General features: G+C 65.2%; 2 protein-coding genes across 4 annotated transcripts in view; one reads left to right on the top strand and one right to left on the bottom strand.

The window, feature by feature from the left end:
• LOC138823524 (uncharacterized protein KIAA0513) overlaps window positions 1-3,305 on the top strand; it is a 28,618-nt gene extending 25,313 nt beyond the window's left edge. For all 3 annotated transcript variants that reach the window (XM_070016898.1, XM_070016897.1, XM_070016896.1), the window contains 3 exons: window positions 1,866-1,946; window positions 2,169-2,263; window positions 3,058-3,305. In XM_070016898.1, the coding sequence (XP_069872999.1) occupies window positions 1,866-1,946; window positions 2,169-2,263; window positions 3,058-3,107 (226 nt within the window). In that variant the 3' untranslated portion in view covers window positions 3,108-3,305. The remainder of the gene's footprint in view (window positions 1-1,865; window positions 1,947-2,168; window positions 2,264-3,057) is intronic.
• A 4,507-nt stretch (window positions 3,306-7,812) lies between these two features.
• Window positions 7,813-13,123, bottom strand: LOC138823498 (CBY1-interacting BAR domain-containing protein 2-like). The gene is made up of 10 exons (XM_070016858.1): window positions 12,994-13,123; window positions 12,273-12,507; window positions 12,023-12,091; window positions 11,843-11,944; window positions 11,652-11,701; window positions 10,802-10,994; window positions 10,509-10,613; window positions 9,135-9,248; window positions 8,386-8,469; window positions 7,813-7,938 (listed from the first exon to the last, which is right to left on the bottom strand). The coding sequence occupies exons 1-10, from the start codon at window positions 13,011-13,013 to the stop codon at window positions 7,813-7,815; spliced, it is 1,098 nt and encodes a 365-aa protein (XP_069872959.1). The 5' UTR covers window positions 13,014-13,123.
• Between the last annotated feature and the right edge of the window lie 2,276 nt (window positions 13,124-15,399).

Raw genomic sequence — 15,399 nt, 5'->3', positions numbered from 1 at the left:
TGGCCTGGGCTAGCCCCAGAGCTGGCTCCACCGCCTACCCCTGGAGCGGGGTTGCGGCAGCCTCGTTAGGAACTTGGAAGGAGCTGTGGCCGGTAACCGACCTGGCGCCAGCAGACAGGCCTGGAATGCGCAGGCCCCAGGAACAAGGCTTTCCGGACGGTAGCCCAGGCCCAGAGTTGGGGAGCATTGTGGCCTCCCTGCGGCTGGCCAGCGCTGCTGCCACCCAGATGGCCTGTCCTGAGCCCAGCTGAGGGGACAGCCGGCTGAGCCCCATGCGGACTCCACACCTCTGGCCTGTCCGAGAGCTAAGAGTGCTCTCAGCCGCCCAGGCCCTCCCAGGAGCGGCCAGCACGGCGACAGACCTCGGCACCACCCACCTGCCACGGCAGCAGCAGGCCTTGGTGCATCCAGAACCCGTTAGAACCCCTCAGAATGCAGGAGCTTAGCCAGTGTCAGGGCTGGGCCTGGGGGGTGGGGGATGCTCAGGAAGCCCCGCCAGCCCAGCCTCGGCCACTCGTGCTCCCCCCTCTCCCCTGAGTCAGGTTAACAGTGGGGTTCCCCCCAGCTGCAGCAAGGGATATTGTGCTCACAGCTCCAGGGGAGCCGTGCCCATTTGGCCTGGGGTCGGGCAGGGGTCGCGGTGCACAGCAGCACACGGCAGGCCAGGTGCCAGGGGACGTGTGTGCCCGGGTAGTCCTGAGGACTGGGGCGGGGAGGGGGAGGGGCAGCGGGGCTGGGCACGACCCCCGGTGGCGCACCAGGTGGGGGGGCGGAGGGGTTCCTCGTGGGCGGCTCCCGTGCCAAGGCTCCAGGTGACCTCTGCCGGGTGACCTCTGCCGGGTGACCTCTGCCGGGTGACCTCTGCCGGGTGACCTCTGCCCAGCAGAGCCAGTGGTGTGTCCCTCGGGCCAGCGGGCCAGCAGGGTGCAGAGGAGCTGGGCTCCGTCCCCTGGGCTTTCTCTCCCTCTGCTTCTCTACCCCTGACTACTCTCTCCTCCTTTCCCTTTCTCCTCTTCCTCTCCTCTATTGGGGCCCGCCCATCCCATCCAGTGTTGTCCCCATGGGGTGTGGGGTGTGGGCCAGCACAAGCTCCTCCCACCTCTGACGGTCCTCCCCCTCCCCCTCCCCCCTCCCTCCCCCCTCCCTCCGCCTCCCTCCGTCCTCCCAGAAGGACTTTGTGCTGGAGCCTTGCTGGGGACGAGCAGGAGCCAGGCAGCAGGGGCCGCGAGCTGGCGGTGGGCGGCTCTGGCGCCCACCTTGGTGCCTGTACCTGTCTAGATGCACAGTGTGAACAGGGAGACCCCCCAAGCCCTCGCCCAGGCCAGGCAGGGAACGCGAGGTGGCACCCTTCCCGGGCCCCCACTCTCTGCCTGCGGCCTGCGCTGCGCTGCGCTCTGGAGCCGGGCAGAGCCGGGCTTGTGGAGGCTCTGCTTCTAGAGGAGGGTCTCCTTGCGCCATGGGGAAGGACGGTGGAGGCGCTAAGGGCAGGACAGAGCGGGGGTGAGCAGGTCTGGGGGCAGAGGCCTCTGGGAAGGGCCTGCATCTCCCGTAGACACCAGCCGCACAGCCGGCCGCAGAGCAGCGTGCACTGGCTTCCGGGCACAGGCGGGCCCTCCCCCTGTGGGCCTCTGTGAGGTGGCCCGGGCCCCCGTGGATGGCTGCGTCCCGTCACGGCTGCAGGCCGGGGACATGCGATGGTTCGGGGCTCAGAGGAAGGAGCACACCCTTGTGTGTGCGCCTCAGCATCCGGGTCTGGCAGGCTCTGGTGGAGGCCGTGGTTGAGGAGCGGCCTCACGTTGGGGGTGGAGCGGGGTGGGCCGAGCCTGGGGCCCGTCTGAGGCCGGGCTGCCCCCCTGTGCCCGCAGGGAAAAGTGGTGCCACATGACCCCCGAGGAGCGGGACGACAGCCTGCGGTTCAACGAGAACATCGCCTTCGGGCAGCTGGGGTAAGGCTGGCGGGGGGCACCGGCCGGGCCGTGGCATGGGAAGAGCTGGGGTGAGGCTGGCGGGGGGCACCGGCCGGGCCGCGGCGTGGGAAGAGCTGGGGTAAGCCTGGCAGGGGGCGCGGCATGGGAAGAGCTGGGGCCCACACCAGTAGTCTTCCCGTCCCAGTCGGTCCTCTCGGCCAGGGCCAGGCAGCAGGGGTGACAGTGCCCGTCTGCCCCCAGCACCTTCACCCACAACATGCTGGCCTTCGGACTGAACAAGAAGCTGTGCAGCGACTTCCTGAAGAAGCAGGCGGTGATCGGCAACCTGGACGAGGGTGAGCTGGACTGGGCCGGGCCGGGGGCGCAGGGGGACTCCGGCCATTAGGTTCCCGCTCTGCGAAGGCCGCATGCCTGCCACTTAGACACGCCGCTGAACCTACGTGGCTGGTTTCCGAGCCTCCCCCGAGTTGGTGGGTGCCAGGCCCCTGCTCCACCTGGACAGGGGGACAGTGCGGTGGGTGGGAGAGCGGGATCGCGGGCGGTGCCCTGCAGAGACAGACTCCAGCCACAGCCAGTCCCCGGCCTGTTTGCTTCCCAAACTGCCCTGCCACAGGGGCCAGGGGGGCGGCGAGGGGGTCTGCGTTTCCTCACACTTCATGTGCCGTGATCTGCCACAGCTGCTGCTTCTCCTGGGCCCAAAGGCCTTGCCTGAGTGTTTTAGAAGACGTTTCTATCCTGCCCCCAAGTTCATGGCCTCAGGAGGCGCCAGGGTGTGTGTCCCCCGCCAGTCGGTGCAGCCCCGCCTTGCCAGCGGCGGCCACCTCCTCCCCCTCACGCAGCCCCCAGCATCAGACCATCAGACCACATGCACTTCCAGAAGCTTCTGGGGCTGCACTCCACAGCCCCATTCCCAGGAAAGCCATGTGCCAATTCCCCACCCAGGCCCCTCTGTGCTCATACCGCATCCCTGTTCACTCGGGGCACAGCCCTGCCGGGGACGGGACAGGGCGGCCCGGGCGCTGCGGCTCAGGGGTCAGCAGCCCATCCTTAGTTGTGGCTGAGGAGGTGAGAGGGGAGCGGCCATGGCTTCCCGCCCTTCCTCCTCCCCTAACCCTGCTTTCTTTTCCAGAGCAATACAAGCTGCTTAGCGACCACATCGAGCAGATGGCCGCTGAGTAGGAGGCTGCGGGCCTCCACCATAACCCGCATGACAGCAGCGGCACCCAGAGCCGCCTCCACGTAGCGGTTAGAAGACCCCCGCTGCCCGCCCCATCTGCCCCCGCCCCTGTACATGGCGTCCTCGGGACCTTCTGCCCCCAGCGAGCCAGGCTTGCGAGACGAGACCGAGGGAGGAGGAGGAGGAGGAGGAGGAGGAGGAGGAGGAGGAGGAGGAGGAGGAGGAGGAGGAGGAGGAGGCGGCGGCGGCCCTGCAGGCTGTGGGCCAGGGCCTGGCGGGCACAGGGTTGCGGTGCAGCTGTGTCTAAGGAGGCGGCTCGTGGCTGCTCTTGGCCGTTTGTGGCTCCCGCTTGGCCCCACCTCCCACCGTGATGGGACCCTGGAGTGCAAGGAGCTCAGGGAGGGGACATGCACTCCTTGAGAGAGACAGGGCCGCGGACGGGCCTCCCTGCCCCGGACGGGCCTCCCTGCCCCGACGGGCCTCCCTGCCGCAGAGGCCGCCGTGGCGGTGTGTGACAAACTCCAGCCTCGCCTGGCGTCTTCGTAGACCCTCAGACTGTCTGCCCAGCCCAGCCTCCTTCAGAAGTGGAGAAAGTTCCACGCATCACAGGCCGAGGGCTAGGCATCCATCCGCACAGCTGGGACGGGAAGGCCCCAGCAGCAGCCCACAGGGCCCTTCCTGCACCCTGGCGGGCTCTGGCTGCCCCGTGGGCTGAGCCAGGGGCTTGGCTGACCTCTGAGCAGACTGGTCCTGATTGACTGAGCTCTGAGCACGGTGACCACCACAGGACAGGAGGCACGTCCACCCTCCACAGCCCCGGGCTCTGTAGTCTCCCTCCCGTCCCCCTCTCCCCCCCCCCCCCAGTCAGAAGTGGCCTCATCTAGCCTGTGGGACAAAGGCGTGGCCCGAGGGCCCGCCTGCCCTGCGCTACCTCTTTTCTGCTCCTGTTCTCCGCTGACCTTGAATGCCTCCTTTTGCCCTTCATGGCCCCTCCTCCCTCCCTCCATTCAGTCATGAACTGTCTTGTGAGAACCACAAACCCACGTCTGTGCCCGAGGCTTCCCCGAGGTCCGTGCCTCCCAGAATGTTCTAGAGCGGAGCAAGGCTGGGCCATGGAACATGTGTCCTCCAGGAGGTTGGGCTTTGGGCAGTGCCAGGTTGGGGCGCTGGAGCCGGTGGCGCCCAGGCCGGAGGCCGTGGCTCATGGGCAGGACGGGAGTGTGCTCGGCTGCGGCAGCCTGCTTGCTGGTGTGCCGCCTCGGACACTGCGCCCCTGCCCTCCCCTGCCCTCCCCTGCCCTCCCCTGCCCTGCCCTGCCCTCCCCTGCCCTGCCCTGCCCTCCCCTGCCCTCCCCTGCCCTGCCCTGCCCTCCCCTGCCCTGCCCTGCCCTCCCCTGCCCTGCCCTGCCCTCCCCTGCCCTGCCCTCCCCTGCCCTCCCCTGCCCTCCCCTCCCCTGCCCTCCCCTGCCCTCCCCTCCCCTGCCCTCCCCTGCCCTGCCCTGCCCTGCCCTGCCCTGCCCTCCCCTCCCCTGCCCTGCCCTCCCCTCCCCTGCCCTGCCCTCCCCTCCCCTCCCCTCCCCTGCCCTCCCCCGCAGTCCCCTGCTGTGCTCCAGGCGCCCTGAGTAGGAGAAGGTCCCTGGGCAGCAGCTGCAGGGTCCATGGCGGCGCCCTGACTGAGCTTTGGGGGAGAGGAGCAGCCTGACCTCCCCTGGCTGTGCCCCACACAGACCCTCCAAACCCCAGTGGAGAGGAATGCCGTGGCTTTCCGTGTGTCTCCCCCCCATCCGCACATGCTAGCTCCCGGGAGGGAAGCCGCCCTCCACCGGCATGGCCTGCTGCGCTCAGCCCCGGTGCTGCTCCCCAGGACTCGCTCCCAACTCCTCAGCATGCCAGCGAAGCTGCTGGAGCTCCGGAGGTTGCCCACCCCCCTGCTTGGGTGATCGTTTTGCTTTGTGTGTTTCCCCCCTCCTCCCCCCCCTCCGCCCCCCCCCCCCGCACATCTTCAGGCCCAGCAGGTGGGCTGGGGCCCCTGGTGGATGCACACCGGCTGCTGTGGCCACCCGCTGAGCTCAGGAGCAGAGGCTTGGTGCAGGGAGCTCCAAAGTGAAGTGCCGTCCTGGCAGACAACACCTGGAGCCCGGAGCAGCGCGGCCCTGCCCCTAGCCGCCGATTCAGATGTCCCTGTCTGACCTGCAGGGACGTGTGAATCGCAGGGACCAGTACAGTGCCGTCTTCTCGCTCTTCCCGTCCCTCCCCACAATGTCAGAAAGGTGGCCAAGAACAGCGGAACCTCCCCCGCCCTTCCTCAGGTGTATTGCACTTTATCTAGAAAGATCCACCCAGCCAGGCCCCTCCCGCCTTGCTCTGGATGCACAGCACTCATGGAAAGAAGGGCGCCCGGCTCTGGCGGTGGGGCCGGCCCTGGGAGCTGAGGCCCCGTGGTTGGACATGGGGAGAGAGAGAAGGTGCCCTCCCTTAGGTCCTGCTGTGGGAGGGGCCGGAGCAGGGCTGGGTGGTCTTGAAATGGACGAGCCCAACATTTGGCCCCCAGGGAGTTGTAGAGGGGGGACCCGGTGGTCTGAGCCCCCGGCCACACCCCGCCCTGTGCCCCCACCCTCGGACTGTCTTACAGCAAGCCCCTCGGCCACCACGCCAGGACTTGGGAGTCACGTGGCAGAGTAACCTCGTGTCCTGTGAGTCACGCTCTAAAATTCCACTTCCAGGTTGAGAAAGTGTCAGGGCGGAAGGTCTCTGAGCCGCTGGCACTAAACCTGTCTCCTGCCAGAAAAAACACGCATCCAGCTCCCTGGGCTCCAGGGCGGGACCTGAAATAAACGATCTTTCAAAAGCCAGTGTGGTCCGCTGCTTTCACACTGGGAGGATCGCGCCAAGCCGCTCTGCAGACAGGAGGCTCCCCTGCCCCCCCCCCAGGGGCCCTCCTGCCGCCCTCGGAGCCCAGCCGTCCTGCTGCCCACTGGAGGGCTCTGGGGAGGCACGCGGGCCTCATCCCCCCAGCTCACTCGACAGCTGACGGGGGCGGGGGGGGGGGGAGCTTGGGGCTTCCTACTCTCTGGTTCCCCCCAAACTGGCCAGTAGCCTAGACGGGCCGGAGCCTGTGGGTTCAAGGGGGACACGGCTACTCCAGACCCGTGTCTCTGATGGAAGGGGTCTGTCTCCAGGGCCCTGGAGGACAGGGATCCCCTCCCCGCCCGAGAGGACCGGACATGTGCCTGATACTCGGTGGCAGGCTGGCTCCCCACTGCCAGGATGAAGAGTGGGCTGGGCCGGCGGGGCTCAGCCTGCACACGTTTCCCTAAGAGAAAACGGTCTACTGGTACCTGCCGCCCGCCACCCCTACCTGACGCCTGCCACCAGTGCCTGATGCCTACCACCTCTACATGACAGCCGCCACCACTACCTAATGCCCGCCACCGGTACCCGACACCTACCACCGCTACCTGACGCTACCATCTGCTTCCTGCAGACAGAAAGAGCGCTAAACTTTCTAATTTTTTTAAACAAGAAGGAACTTAAAATGTGTCATTCAAAAGCCACCAAACTAAATGTAAGAGAAATGGAAATAACTTCTGAGCAGTGTTTCGCTACAATCTGTATGCCCCTGACCCAAGGTAGGCTAGGTCCCCTCCCTGCATCCCGGGGCCCTGTGTCCCAGGGGTCCTGCGTCCTGGGGGGCCCCGTATGGTGTCTCCCCTGGATCCCGTCCCTCCTGAGCCCCTCACCTGGGCTGGGGCAGGACAAGGCTCTCAGGTGTCAGGAAGCAATGTTGGCGCTTTGTGTTCTCAGGCAAAGCACTCAGAAGAGGTAGCGATAAACAGGGCAAAGGAGGCAGCAGCTCCTCCCCCTTCCCTCCCACCCGCCGGCCAAAAAGAGGGGAGCCCAAACTCAGCTGGCCAGCCTCCTCTTCAAGACCACCAGCTATGGGACCTCCTCTTCAGACCGGATCCGCGCAGTGGAGACACAGCTGACGTTTTTGAAAGCTCACGTGTGTAATAGACAATGTATGTGTGTCCATGCGGTATAGACGCGCAGGAGATCTGCGCACAACACTACTGCATCCACCATTGGATGGTGTCGGGACTCCTGGCTGGTTGCAGTCAGGGGAGGCTTTCTGGAGGAGGTGAGCTGAGGTGTCTGATGGCGGTGGTCTTGCCGTGACCCCCCAGGGAAAACCCTGGGGGGGGGGCAGAAGCAGGCGGCGCACCTGCAGGACATGGACGAGCAGCTGCCCGCCCTGCAGAAGCCGACCGAGGTGCGGGACAGACGGCCGCTCCTCCCCACCAGCCGCACGGTGCCGCTGGGCGTCGGCCTGCAGAGGGTGCGGGAATGGACTCTCTGATGTCCAAGCCCCCCAACTTGTGGCGCTCCATCTGGACAGCGCAGGAAGCGAACCCACGCTGCTTGCCACGTGATGCGTGGTGAGTCCCCTGCTCCGGCTCAGTGAGAGCCACGTGGGGCTCCCTCCCCACCTACTGTGTGCCAGGCAAACAGTGTGGGTGCAGATGAGGCAAGCCGGGCCAGCCCACGCTCCCTGCGGACACTGGTCCTTCTGACTCTTGCCAGGAATCTCTTCCTAGTTCCGGCGCCCCCGCCCCTGTCCCCCGAGGTCCTCCAGGGGGTCGTTCTCGGCCGGGTCGGCCGCGCCTGCCGCCTCTTCTTTTCTCTGGCTCTGCAGCGTGCTCTAGGCGCTCTAGGTAACGACAGACGTCAGTGACAGCGGAGGCATCAACGGGAACGGCAGCCCCGGCCCGCGGCTCCCCGGGGCTGGGCTGAGGGTTTCACATAGACCGGCTGACCGCCCGTGTGCACCACAGCTCTGGAAGGAGCGTGCTCTGCTCACCAGCCTCTTCTGCTGGGGAGGGGGGTTCCTCATGCCCAGAGAGGACACAGGGTACCCCAAGATCACACAGCTGGAACCAGTGGGTTTGGACCAAGACAGCCTGACCTGGTCCACCTCCCCTCTACCGTCTTTAGAGGGGGAGAGCCCCCCGGTCACTGCTGCTCCCTGGGTCGCTGCTCCCACTGGGTCACCGTCCCCCCCTCCCCCCCGTCACTGACCCCCCCAGGTCTGGTCACGGCTGGCTCTCCATCACTCCTCCCTGGGTCCCATGCCTGCCTGGCGGGCTTGGGCTGTGGCTAGCTGTGTTGGTTCCACTTCAAGGCCAAGCCTCTCCAGACCCCACAGCCCCGTCCTGCCCGCAGCACCCTCCCTTCATCGGATCTCCAGGTCTCGGCCACCCTTGCCTGCCCCCACTTTGCTCACCTGGCTAGCAGGAGCCCAGGGCACACAGGGAGAGCTGCTGGCCCTGCCCTGTCCACACGCACCGCGCATCTTGTCTCTAAAATCCTGCCGGAGAGACAGCGGGGGGGGGGGGGTTGGATGAAAGGGGGAGGGGGACAGAGGCCTGTTTGTGCAGCTCCTATTTACATCTCCACAGCTGTCCTGAAAGTGGACATGGACACACCATTTCATACATAGAAAACGGAGGCTCAGAGAGGCTAGGCAACGTGTCCATAGGCACACAGGAAAATCACCCTCATCCTAAAACAGAGTGTCACAGGCCTGGTAACCTGCGGCCAGCGACGTGGTAAGGGAAGGCGAGGTGTGGCGAGATAAAGAAAATCAGGATAAGGAAAGGAGAGCAGGAAAACCAGGCTGCTAGGAAGTGGGTGCTGGGTTTTGCAGGAGCTCCTGGGGGCTGCAAGTTAAGTCTTTGGTGCGGCTCCCCCGGGGGTCTAGGTCTGGGGGGCATCGTCATCTGTCTTCAATCCTGGGCACGGGAGAGGATGAGCATGCCAAGACCCGCACAGAGCCCCGCCCACCGCCCGGTCGGCCCTGGCAGCTCACAAGAACAAGGCGTCAGTTATAGAATCGCCGAAGAACAGGGCTGGGGGCGTGGCTCCGGTGGTTTCAAGCATTCTGAGGCCATGGGTTCAATCCCCGGTGAGACCCAAAATTGAAACTCCCCTCCCCCTTCCCCCCCCTCCCAGAGCAGGACAGGCCGGACCCACCTGCAGGTCTCCCTCCAGGTCGTAGTTTTCCAGGGTCTGGGAGGCATGGGAGTAGATCTCGATGGCCTTGGCGTGGAAGATCATCTCGATGCTCACAAAGTCCAAGAAAATCCTCTGTGGGGGAAACCGAGTCACATTGCAGGAACACACCTGTCACCCCAGAGCCTGACAGTCGGGGCTGGGGAGGGGGCTTGGCCTGCAGGGAAAGTCTACTCAGCCAGCAGTGATTTATTGTGTTTGAACCAGAGGGGCCAGGGCCCGGGACCTGACCTAGTACTCATGGAGGACACCGCTCTGCACCCTGGACAGCAAACCTTCCAGAAGGTTCTGCATGCCCTCCTCTGTTTCCTTGGATGCACCCCATTCTGCTTTCTCTCCCTGGTCACCCTGCTCTGATCCCTTTGGGTTAAGTTCCGTCCAGGAAGGAGTTCACGCAGGAAACCTCTAGCCCATTTTCAGCCCTGTGGTGGAGGGGAGGGGAGGGGTGTGAAGGGAAGGGGAGGGAAAAGGAAGGGAAGGGGAGGAGAGGGGAGGCCCAGTGGAGTGGGAGCACCTGAGTTCCACCAGCAGCCTCCTGCCGGCTGGGCGGAGCAGGCGGACCCTGGGGTCAGGTTCAGGGGCTGGGTGCTGCCTCTGGCTCCTGAGCAGGAAGGGCCTCTTCCCATCTGCTCTGCGCCATGAGCAGTTCCACAGCCCGTGGGGAGCCGGGCAGAGCAGGCCGGCTGTGCCTGGTGGGGCCAGGGCTGTGCCTCCAGGAAGATTTGCAGAGAGCAAGCAGGTAAGAGGCCTGCGCCACACCCGCTTTCCACGGCTGTTTGTAAACGCGGCTGCAGCTGATAGACCCGAAATCCGATGTGGTTTACAAAGAGAATGCGTTTCTCCAAGCTCTTGATTCTCCCTCATTTAAACCTCGGGGGGCTTTCTGGGAGGGCTGGGGTAAGTCTCTCCCCACTAAACCTGCTCTGGAGGCTGAGCCACGGGCCCCAGCCGCTCGGGTCCCAGCTCCCTGCCGTGGAGCGGCGGTGCCAGGCACTTCGGCAGTGTTCCTCCCGGGCTCAGCCGCGGGGTGCCAGCCCTGGCCGCGGCCTGGCTGGGTACACACGGCCCGGGAGCAGGCGCCACGCCTGGCATGGAGCGGCTTTTGTTAAATTGACGAACAAAGAAAACCACGAAGGACGCGACGGCCCGAGCTAGGGGCGCCGCCCCAGGAATGTCAGAGGCCCCGAGCGCTGGGCCTCGCTCCAGGCAGCGCGGCAGGCCCGGCCTGGGTGTCCCGGGGGCCGGGCTCGGGGTCCGCCTGGACACACACAGGTGCAAACACAGGTGCGTGCGCCCACACCGTGTGTGTGCGTGCACAGAGCGTCGACACCCCACCTGGAGGTCCTGCAGCTTCCGCTCCTGGAAGGCGTCCACCGTCCCCTCCAGCTGGTGGGTGGTGCGGCTGGTGTCCACCGACGCCCGCTGTGCGTGGCTCTCCGCCTGGCCCAGGGTTGCGGAAGGGAGAGGAGTCAGGGAGTGTGTGACCCCTGGCAGCCTCTGGCGGGGCGCTCTCCAGCCTCTTGGGGTGGCTAGCCTTCTTGCTCATGGAGGGAAGGGCCGAGAGGAACCATGGCTGAAGGGGTAGTTGGGCCTGCTCATGCGCTGGGTGGCGTAGGCAGGCCCCTCACCCTCTCTGAGCCTGATTTTCCGTACTCTGAACAAGAGACAGCAAGGCCGCCTGCTTCCCAGGCCTCAGTGGCACAGCGGACAGGGCCTGTAGGGTGCAGATGGCAGCCTCCCCCGGGCGGGGGCCTCCTGGGCTCCCTGGTACCCCAGGGTGACTCCAAGCCGCCCCGGGGTTCCCAGGAGAAGCGGGGGAAGCTATGGAAGGCAGGCTGGGGATGAGGATGTTAGTGTCTGTGGAAGGTAAAAATGGTGATGGGGTTTCTTGGGGACCCCTGGAGCCCCCAAAGGGTGCAGCCTTGCCCTGGGTGCAGCTGGGAGGCACCGGTGGTGACTTCTGACCCGATCTGGAAGGACTGAGCATGCTCGCGATGTTTAAGCTAACATTCCGTGGCCCCGAACCTAACGTGTGCAGGGGATCCTTCCAGCCGTGACACCCCGAGATCTCAGAGGCCAAAAACGCCCAGGTGAGCTGTGGCTCAGCTCCAAGAAGTGGTGAGGACAGGGCCCTGCCAAGGTCACTCAGTGACACACGGGCAGCGGCGACCACCCCCTCCTCCCCAGGCCTCAGCCTGCGGGCCCTGCTCCCCCCCCCCCCGCCTGCGGGCCTTGCTCCCCCCCCAGGCCTCAGCCTGCGGGCCCTGCTCCCCCCCCAGGCCTCAGCCTGCGGGCCTTGCTCTCCGGTCCCGAGCCTGCTTCCCAGCACCGCTGAGGCCCTCCTCCCCCCCCAACTCGCGCCCAGGGTGTCGCTGATGAAGAACCAAAGCCCACGCGTGGCTTGCCGGACGCACAGCTCTCCTGAGCCCCTGTGCCCCCCCCCAGGTGCAGCTAGGGCTCTGCCCACGGTCTCCTTACCCGCCTGCCATGCCGCCGGCCCCCGACGAACCCCGGCCACTCACCTGGCACTGGGCAGGCTGTTAAGGAGCCAGGGGAACCCCTGTGGCCTGCTGGGCGGCTCCTTGGCAGCCTCCCCCCCAGGGGACCTGGGGCTGAAAACACAGGGAGCGTGCATGCAGGGGGAGGGGGGGAGGTGCCAGGAAGGATACAATCATTTGCCGATCCGAGGGTGACCTCTGCCTCAGTTTCTCCAGCTTCTGCAGCTGTTTGATCTCATTGTTTTGGACACGTTTACATTTCTTGATCTCTGCCTGTGGAGAAGAGGCGGTTATGTGCCGGGGACCCTGCTGGGGGGGGCCGCTACCACCCGTCCACAGCGCCCCACTCACCCGGGTCTGCTTTATCTGGGCTCCGTATTGCTGCAGCGGGCTGACCACCTTGGCCTCCAGCCGCTCCACCTGCAAGGCACCCCCAGTGCAGCTGGCCGAGGCCGAGCCGCAGCCTCTCTGAGGGTCCCCGGGCCCCAGACCTCACACCCCGAGGAGCACCGGGCAGAGCCGAGCAGCAAGCACCGCTGGCTGGTCCCTCGGGGCGGCCAGGGAGACCCCCCCCCGGCGGGAAGGCTGCGGCCCCACGCACCTCGGCCTGCCGGTAGTCCTGCAGCTTGGCCAGGTCCTCCGCCAGGCCCCTCACGGCGGCCCGCAGCGCGGGGCTCTCGGTGTTGGCGAAGTCGATGAGCTGCTTGACCAGCTGGTCAGCCGTGTCCCGCAGCCGGGCCGTCTTGCGCGTGTAGGAGGCCAGCAGCGAGCAGAACTGGCCGAAGTGCTTCTCGGCATTGGCCACGGTGCTCTCCATGATCCTCACCTGGCTGTCCCTGCGGAGCCCCGGCCTGAGACAGGCAGCCAGCCACACCCGCGGTCCCTGCAGAACCCCAGCGCCTCCGGGGCTGGCCGGCTCAGCTCGGGAGGTGACATGGCCCCAGTGGGCGGGGACCAGGGCAGGCCACAGCCACAGCTCCCCTCCCCCCCAGGTAGGATTACAAGCGTGAGCCACGGTGCCCACCAGCCGCCTGTTTTTAAAGGATGGGATCAGATGTGGGCCTGCAACGTAGCTGCAGCGTGGTGGAGGCTGGAGCCTGGAGGGAGGGGTGGGTAGAGAGGGTTGGGGCTCCACAGAAGTGGGGGGGCAAGGCAGAGCGGCTTTTGAGGGGTGAGGAAGGAAGTCAGGAAATGGCGCCCGTGCTTTGCCTGCCACATACCAGCCCCAGAGCGGAGGCACGGCGGTCTGGAGCCCCGCCTCCCTCGACCTTTCACCCCTGCGCCCCCCACCCCGGGCCCCCAGTCCCCAGCGTGGCACTCACCTGGAGAGGACGATGTTCATTGTGGCTGAGGCGTGGTGCTGGCAGTTTCGGGGAATTAGGCCCGGGCTCCCGGGACGCCCGGCTCTGAGGGAGACCCAACAGGGCTGGGCACAGGTGTGCGGCGTGGGCTCCGGGGACGCTGGCGCCTGGTTGCCGGGCAACCCTGGGAGGAGCTGCGGCTGGCCGCCTCCCCGACCAGGTGTGCAGCCCCCCCTCCCCGTCCGCCAGCCGGGGGCTGGCCAAGGGGGCCGGGGCGGGGCTTCGTGCATTGAGCAGGGACACCCAGAGAGCCCCCCCCCCCCCGCTCCCTCCTCACGGCAGCTGGGGGCCGGGCAGCTTGGCCGGCGGCCGCCCAGGCTCCGCTGTGTGTGCGCTTCCTGTGGGTGTCAGGGAGGCCTGGTTACTCAGGAGGGTGCGGCTGAGAGGCGCAGGGTGAATTTGGAGCCCGTCTGGCCAGTGCAGGAAATGAGAAGACCCAGCGGAACAAAGCCGCGGCGTCGGTGTCTCACCCGCCCGGGGCTCTACACACGCAGTTTCTGTCCAGCGCCACGAAGAAGTTGGAGAAAACTGCTCTGACCAACTGTGAGACGTTTGCGTTTTAATGTATACAGGCTGGGCACAGTGGGTCACACCCGTAATCCCAGAGGAGATTCTGGGAGGAGAGTCGTGGTCTGCGTCTGGCCCTGGACAAAAATGCCACACACTAAGGCACGCACCCACGCACGCGCGTGCGTGCACACACACACACACACACACACACACAGGGTACTCAAGTGGCAGAACAGGTCTTGAATTCAATCCCCCGTACCTCACACAGAGAGAGAGAGAGAGAGAGAGAGAGAGAGAGAGAGAGAGAGAGAGAGGGAGAGAGGGAGAGGGAGGGAGGGAATGAAGGAAGGAAGGAAGGAAGGAAGGAAAGAAAAAAGGAAGGAAGGAAAGAATAATGAGACCAATTAAGAGATTGAAGTAGGCAGAGAGTTGTGGAAACTTTGCCTGGATGCTGTCGGCTGTTACGCTGTATCTTTGGTGGTGGTTACGCTGTATCTTTGTCAGTGGTTACGCTGTATCTTTATCAGTGGTTACACTGTATCTCTGTCAGTAGTTATACTGTATCTTCGTCAGTGGTTACACTGTTTATCAGTGGTTATACCGTATCTTTGTCAGTGGTTACACTGTATCTTTGGCGGTGGTTACACTATATCTTTGTCAGTAGTTATACTGTATCTTTGTCGGTGGTTACACTGTGTCTTTTAATCAGTGGTTACACCATATCTTTGTCAGTGGTTACACTGTATCTTTGTCAGTGGTTACACTGTATCTTTGGCAGTGGTTACACTGTATCTTTAGCGGTGGTTACACCTCATCTCTGGCTGTTGGGTAATGGACACACTGTTTCCCATCTGCTCAGGATTTGTTCAAGACGGAAGGAAGGCAAGGACTCTAGCAGCAGCTACACACGAGTTCAGATTCCACACGTGGCTTTACTGTGTGGCCGTGGCAGTCACCTGCCCTCTCTGGGCTTCAGTACTGTCTCCAAGGCCCCAATGAGGATGCCCTGCTGTGTTGGGGAGGAGCGTCCCCAGGTGCGCCGTGCGTCTGGGGATCTGTGCTCCACTCCAGAGCCGTGCTCCCCCCGTGCCGCCCCCGCCGGGCCCCGCCACCCCCTCACTCTGCCCTGACCTCCCTCCGGGGCTCCAAGCAAACCCCGCATTCTAATGGCGGGCATGCGTTTCACTTCCACTGCAGGGGAGGGGACCCCGCACTCTGCTCTGCGTGGTGTGGCCGCCCCAACCCGCCACCCCTCTCCCCTTCCCTGTTCTCTTCACTCTGGGGGGGGGGTGCTGGACTTCACGGTGTCACCCCAACATGCCTGTCCACCCCAAACCTCACGACACGGACTGAGTCTCGGGAACAGGGTCTTTGCTGTGGACGTAGGGTAGAGGCGGTCCAGGGCCTCTGAGTAGGAGGGGCAAAAATCCCCTGGGATCTTGGGGGCACCAAGGCTGTGGGGGGGCCCAGCGGGCGAGAGGAGGGACGTGGGCACTGAACACAGAGGGTGACAGGGATGGTCACGCCTGACCCAGCCCGAGCTGGGAGGGGCCACACAAAGCCGGAGCGCGGACACAGCGCGCTCCTGTGTCTCCTCAGTGTCCCAAATCAGAGCACCCAGTGGGTGAGGGGACCCCGCCCACGCCAGCCTCGTGGGGTCCCCTCAGTGTCACAGGAGCCGAGGCATGGTTCTGTTCTCTGGAGACCCCAACCCTCCGGGGACAATGACAAACTCGAGCCTGTGCTGCAGCCGGTGTCCACAGGGGGGCGGAAGAGACCTCATCTCAGGCCGTGGGCCTGGGCCAGAGGGGCTGCCCCGGGCCACCCGGTAGGGGGAGGGGGGAGCTGGGAGAGAAG

This window comes from Dipodomys merriami, unplaced genomic scaffold, assembly GCF_024711535.1.
Source record: "Dipodomys merriami isolate MVZ:Mamm:240054 unplaced genomic scaffold, mDipMer1.0.p SCAF_120, whole genome shotgun sequence".
NCBI lineage: Eukaryota > Metazoa > Chordata > Mammalia > Rodentia > Heteromyidae > Dipodomys > Dipodomys merriami.
Note: the sequence above shows the minus strand (reverse complement) of the source record. Positions and strands in the feature narration are given on the sequence as shown.

Excerpts from the sequence above, each read along its gene's own strand:
- LOC138823498 (XM_070016858.1), bottom strand. The coding sequence starts at position 13,013 with ATGAACATCGTCCTCTCCAG. Across the intron at positions 11,945-12,022 it reads CCCAGATAAAGCAGACCCGG|GCAGAGATCAAGAAATGTAA; the intron begins GTGAGTGGGGCG and ends TCTTCTCCACAG. Across the intron at positions 9,249-10,508 it reads GGAAGCTGCAGGACCTCCAG|AGGATTTTCTTGGACTTTGT; the intron begins GTGGGGTGTCGA and ends TTTCCCCCACAG.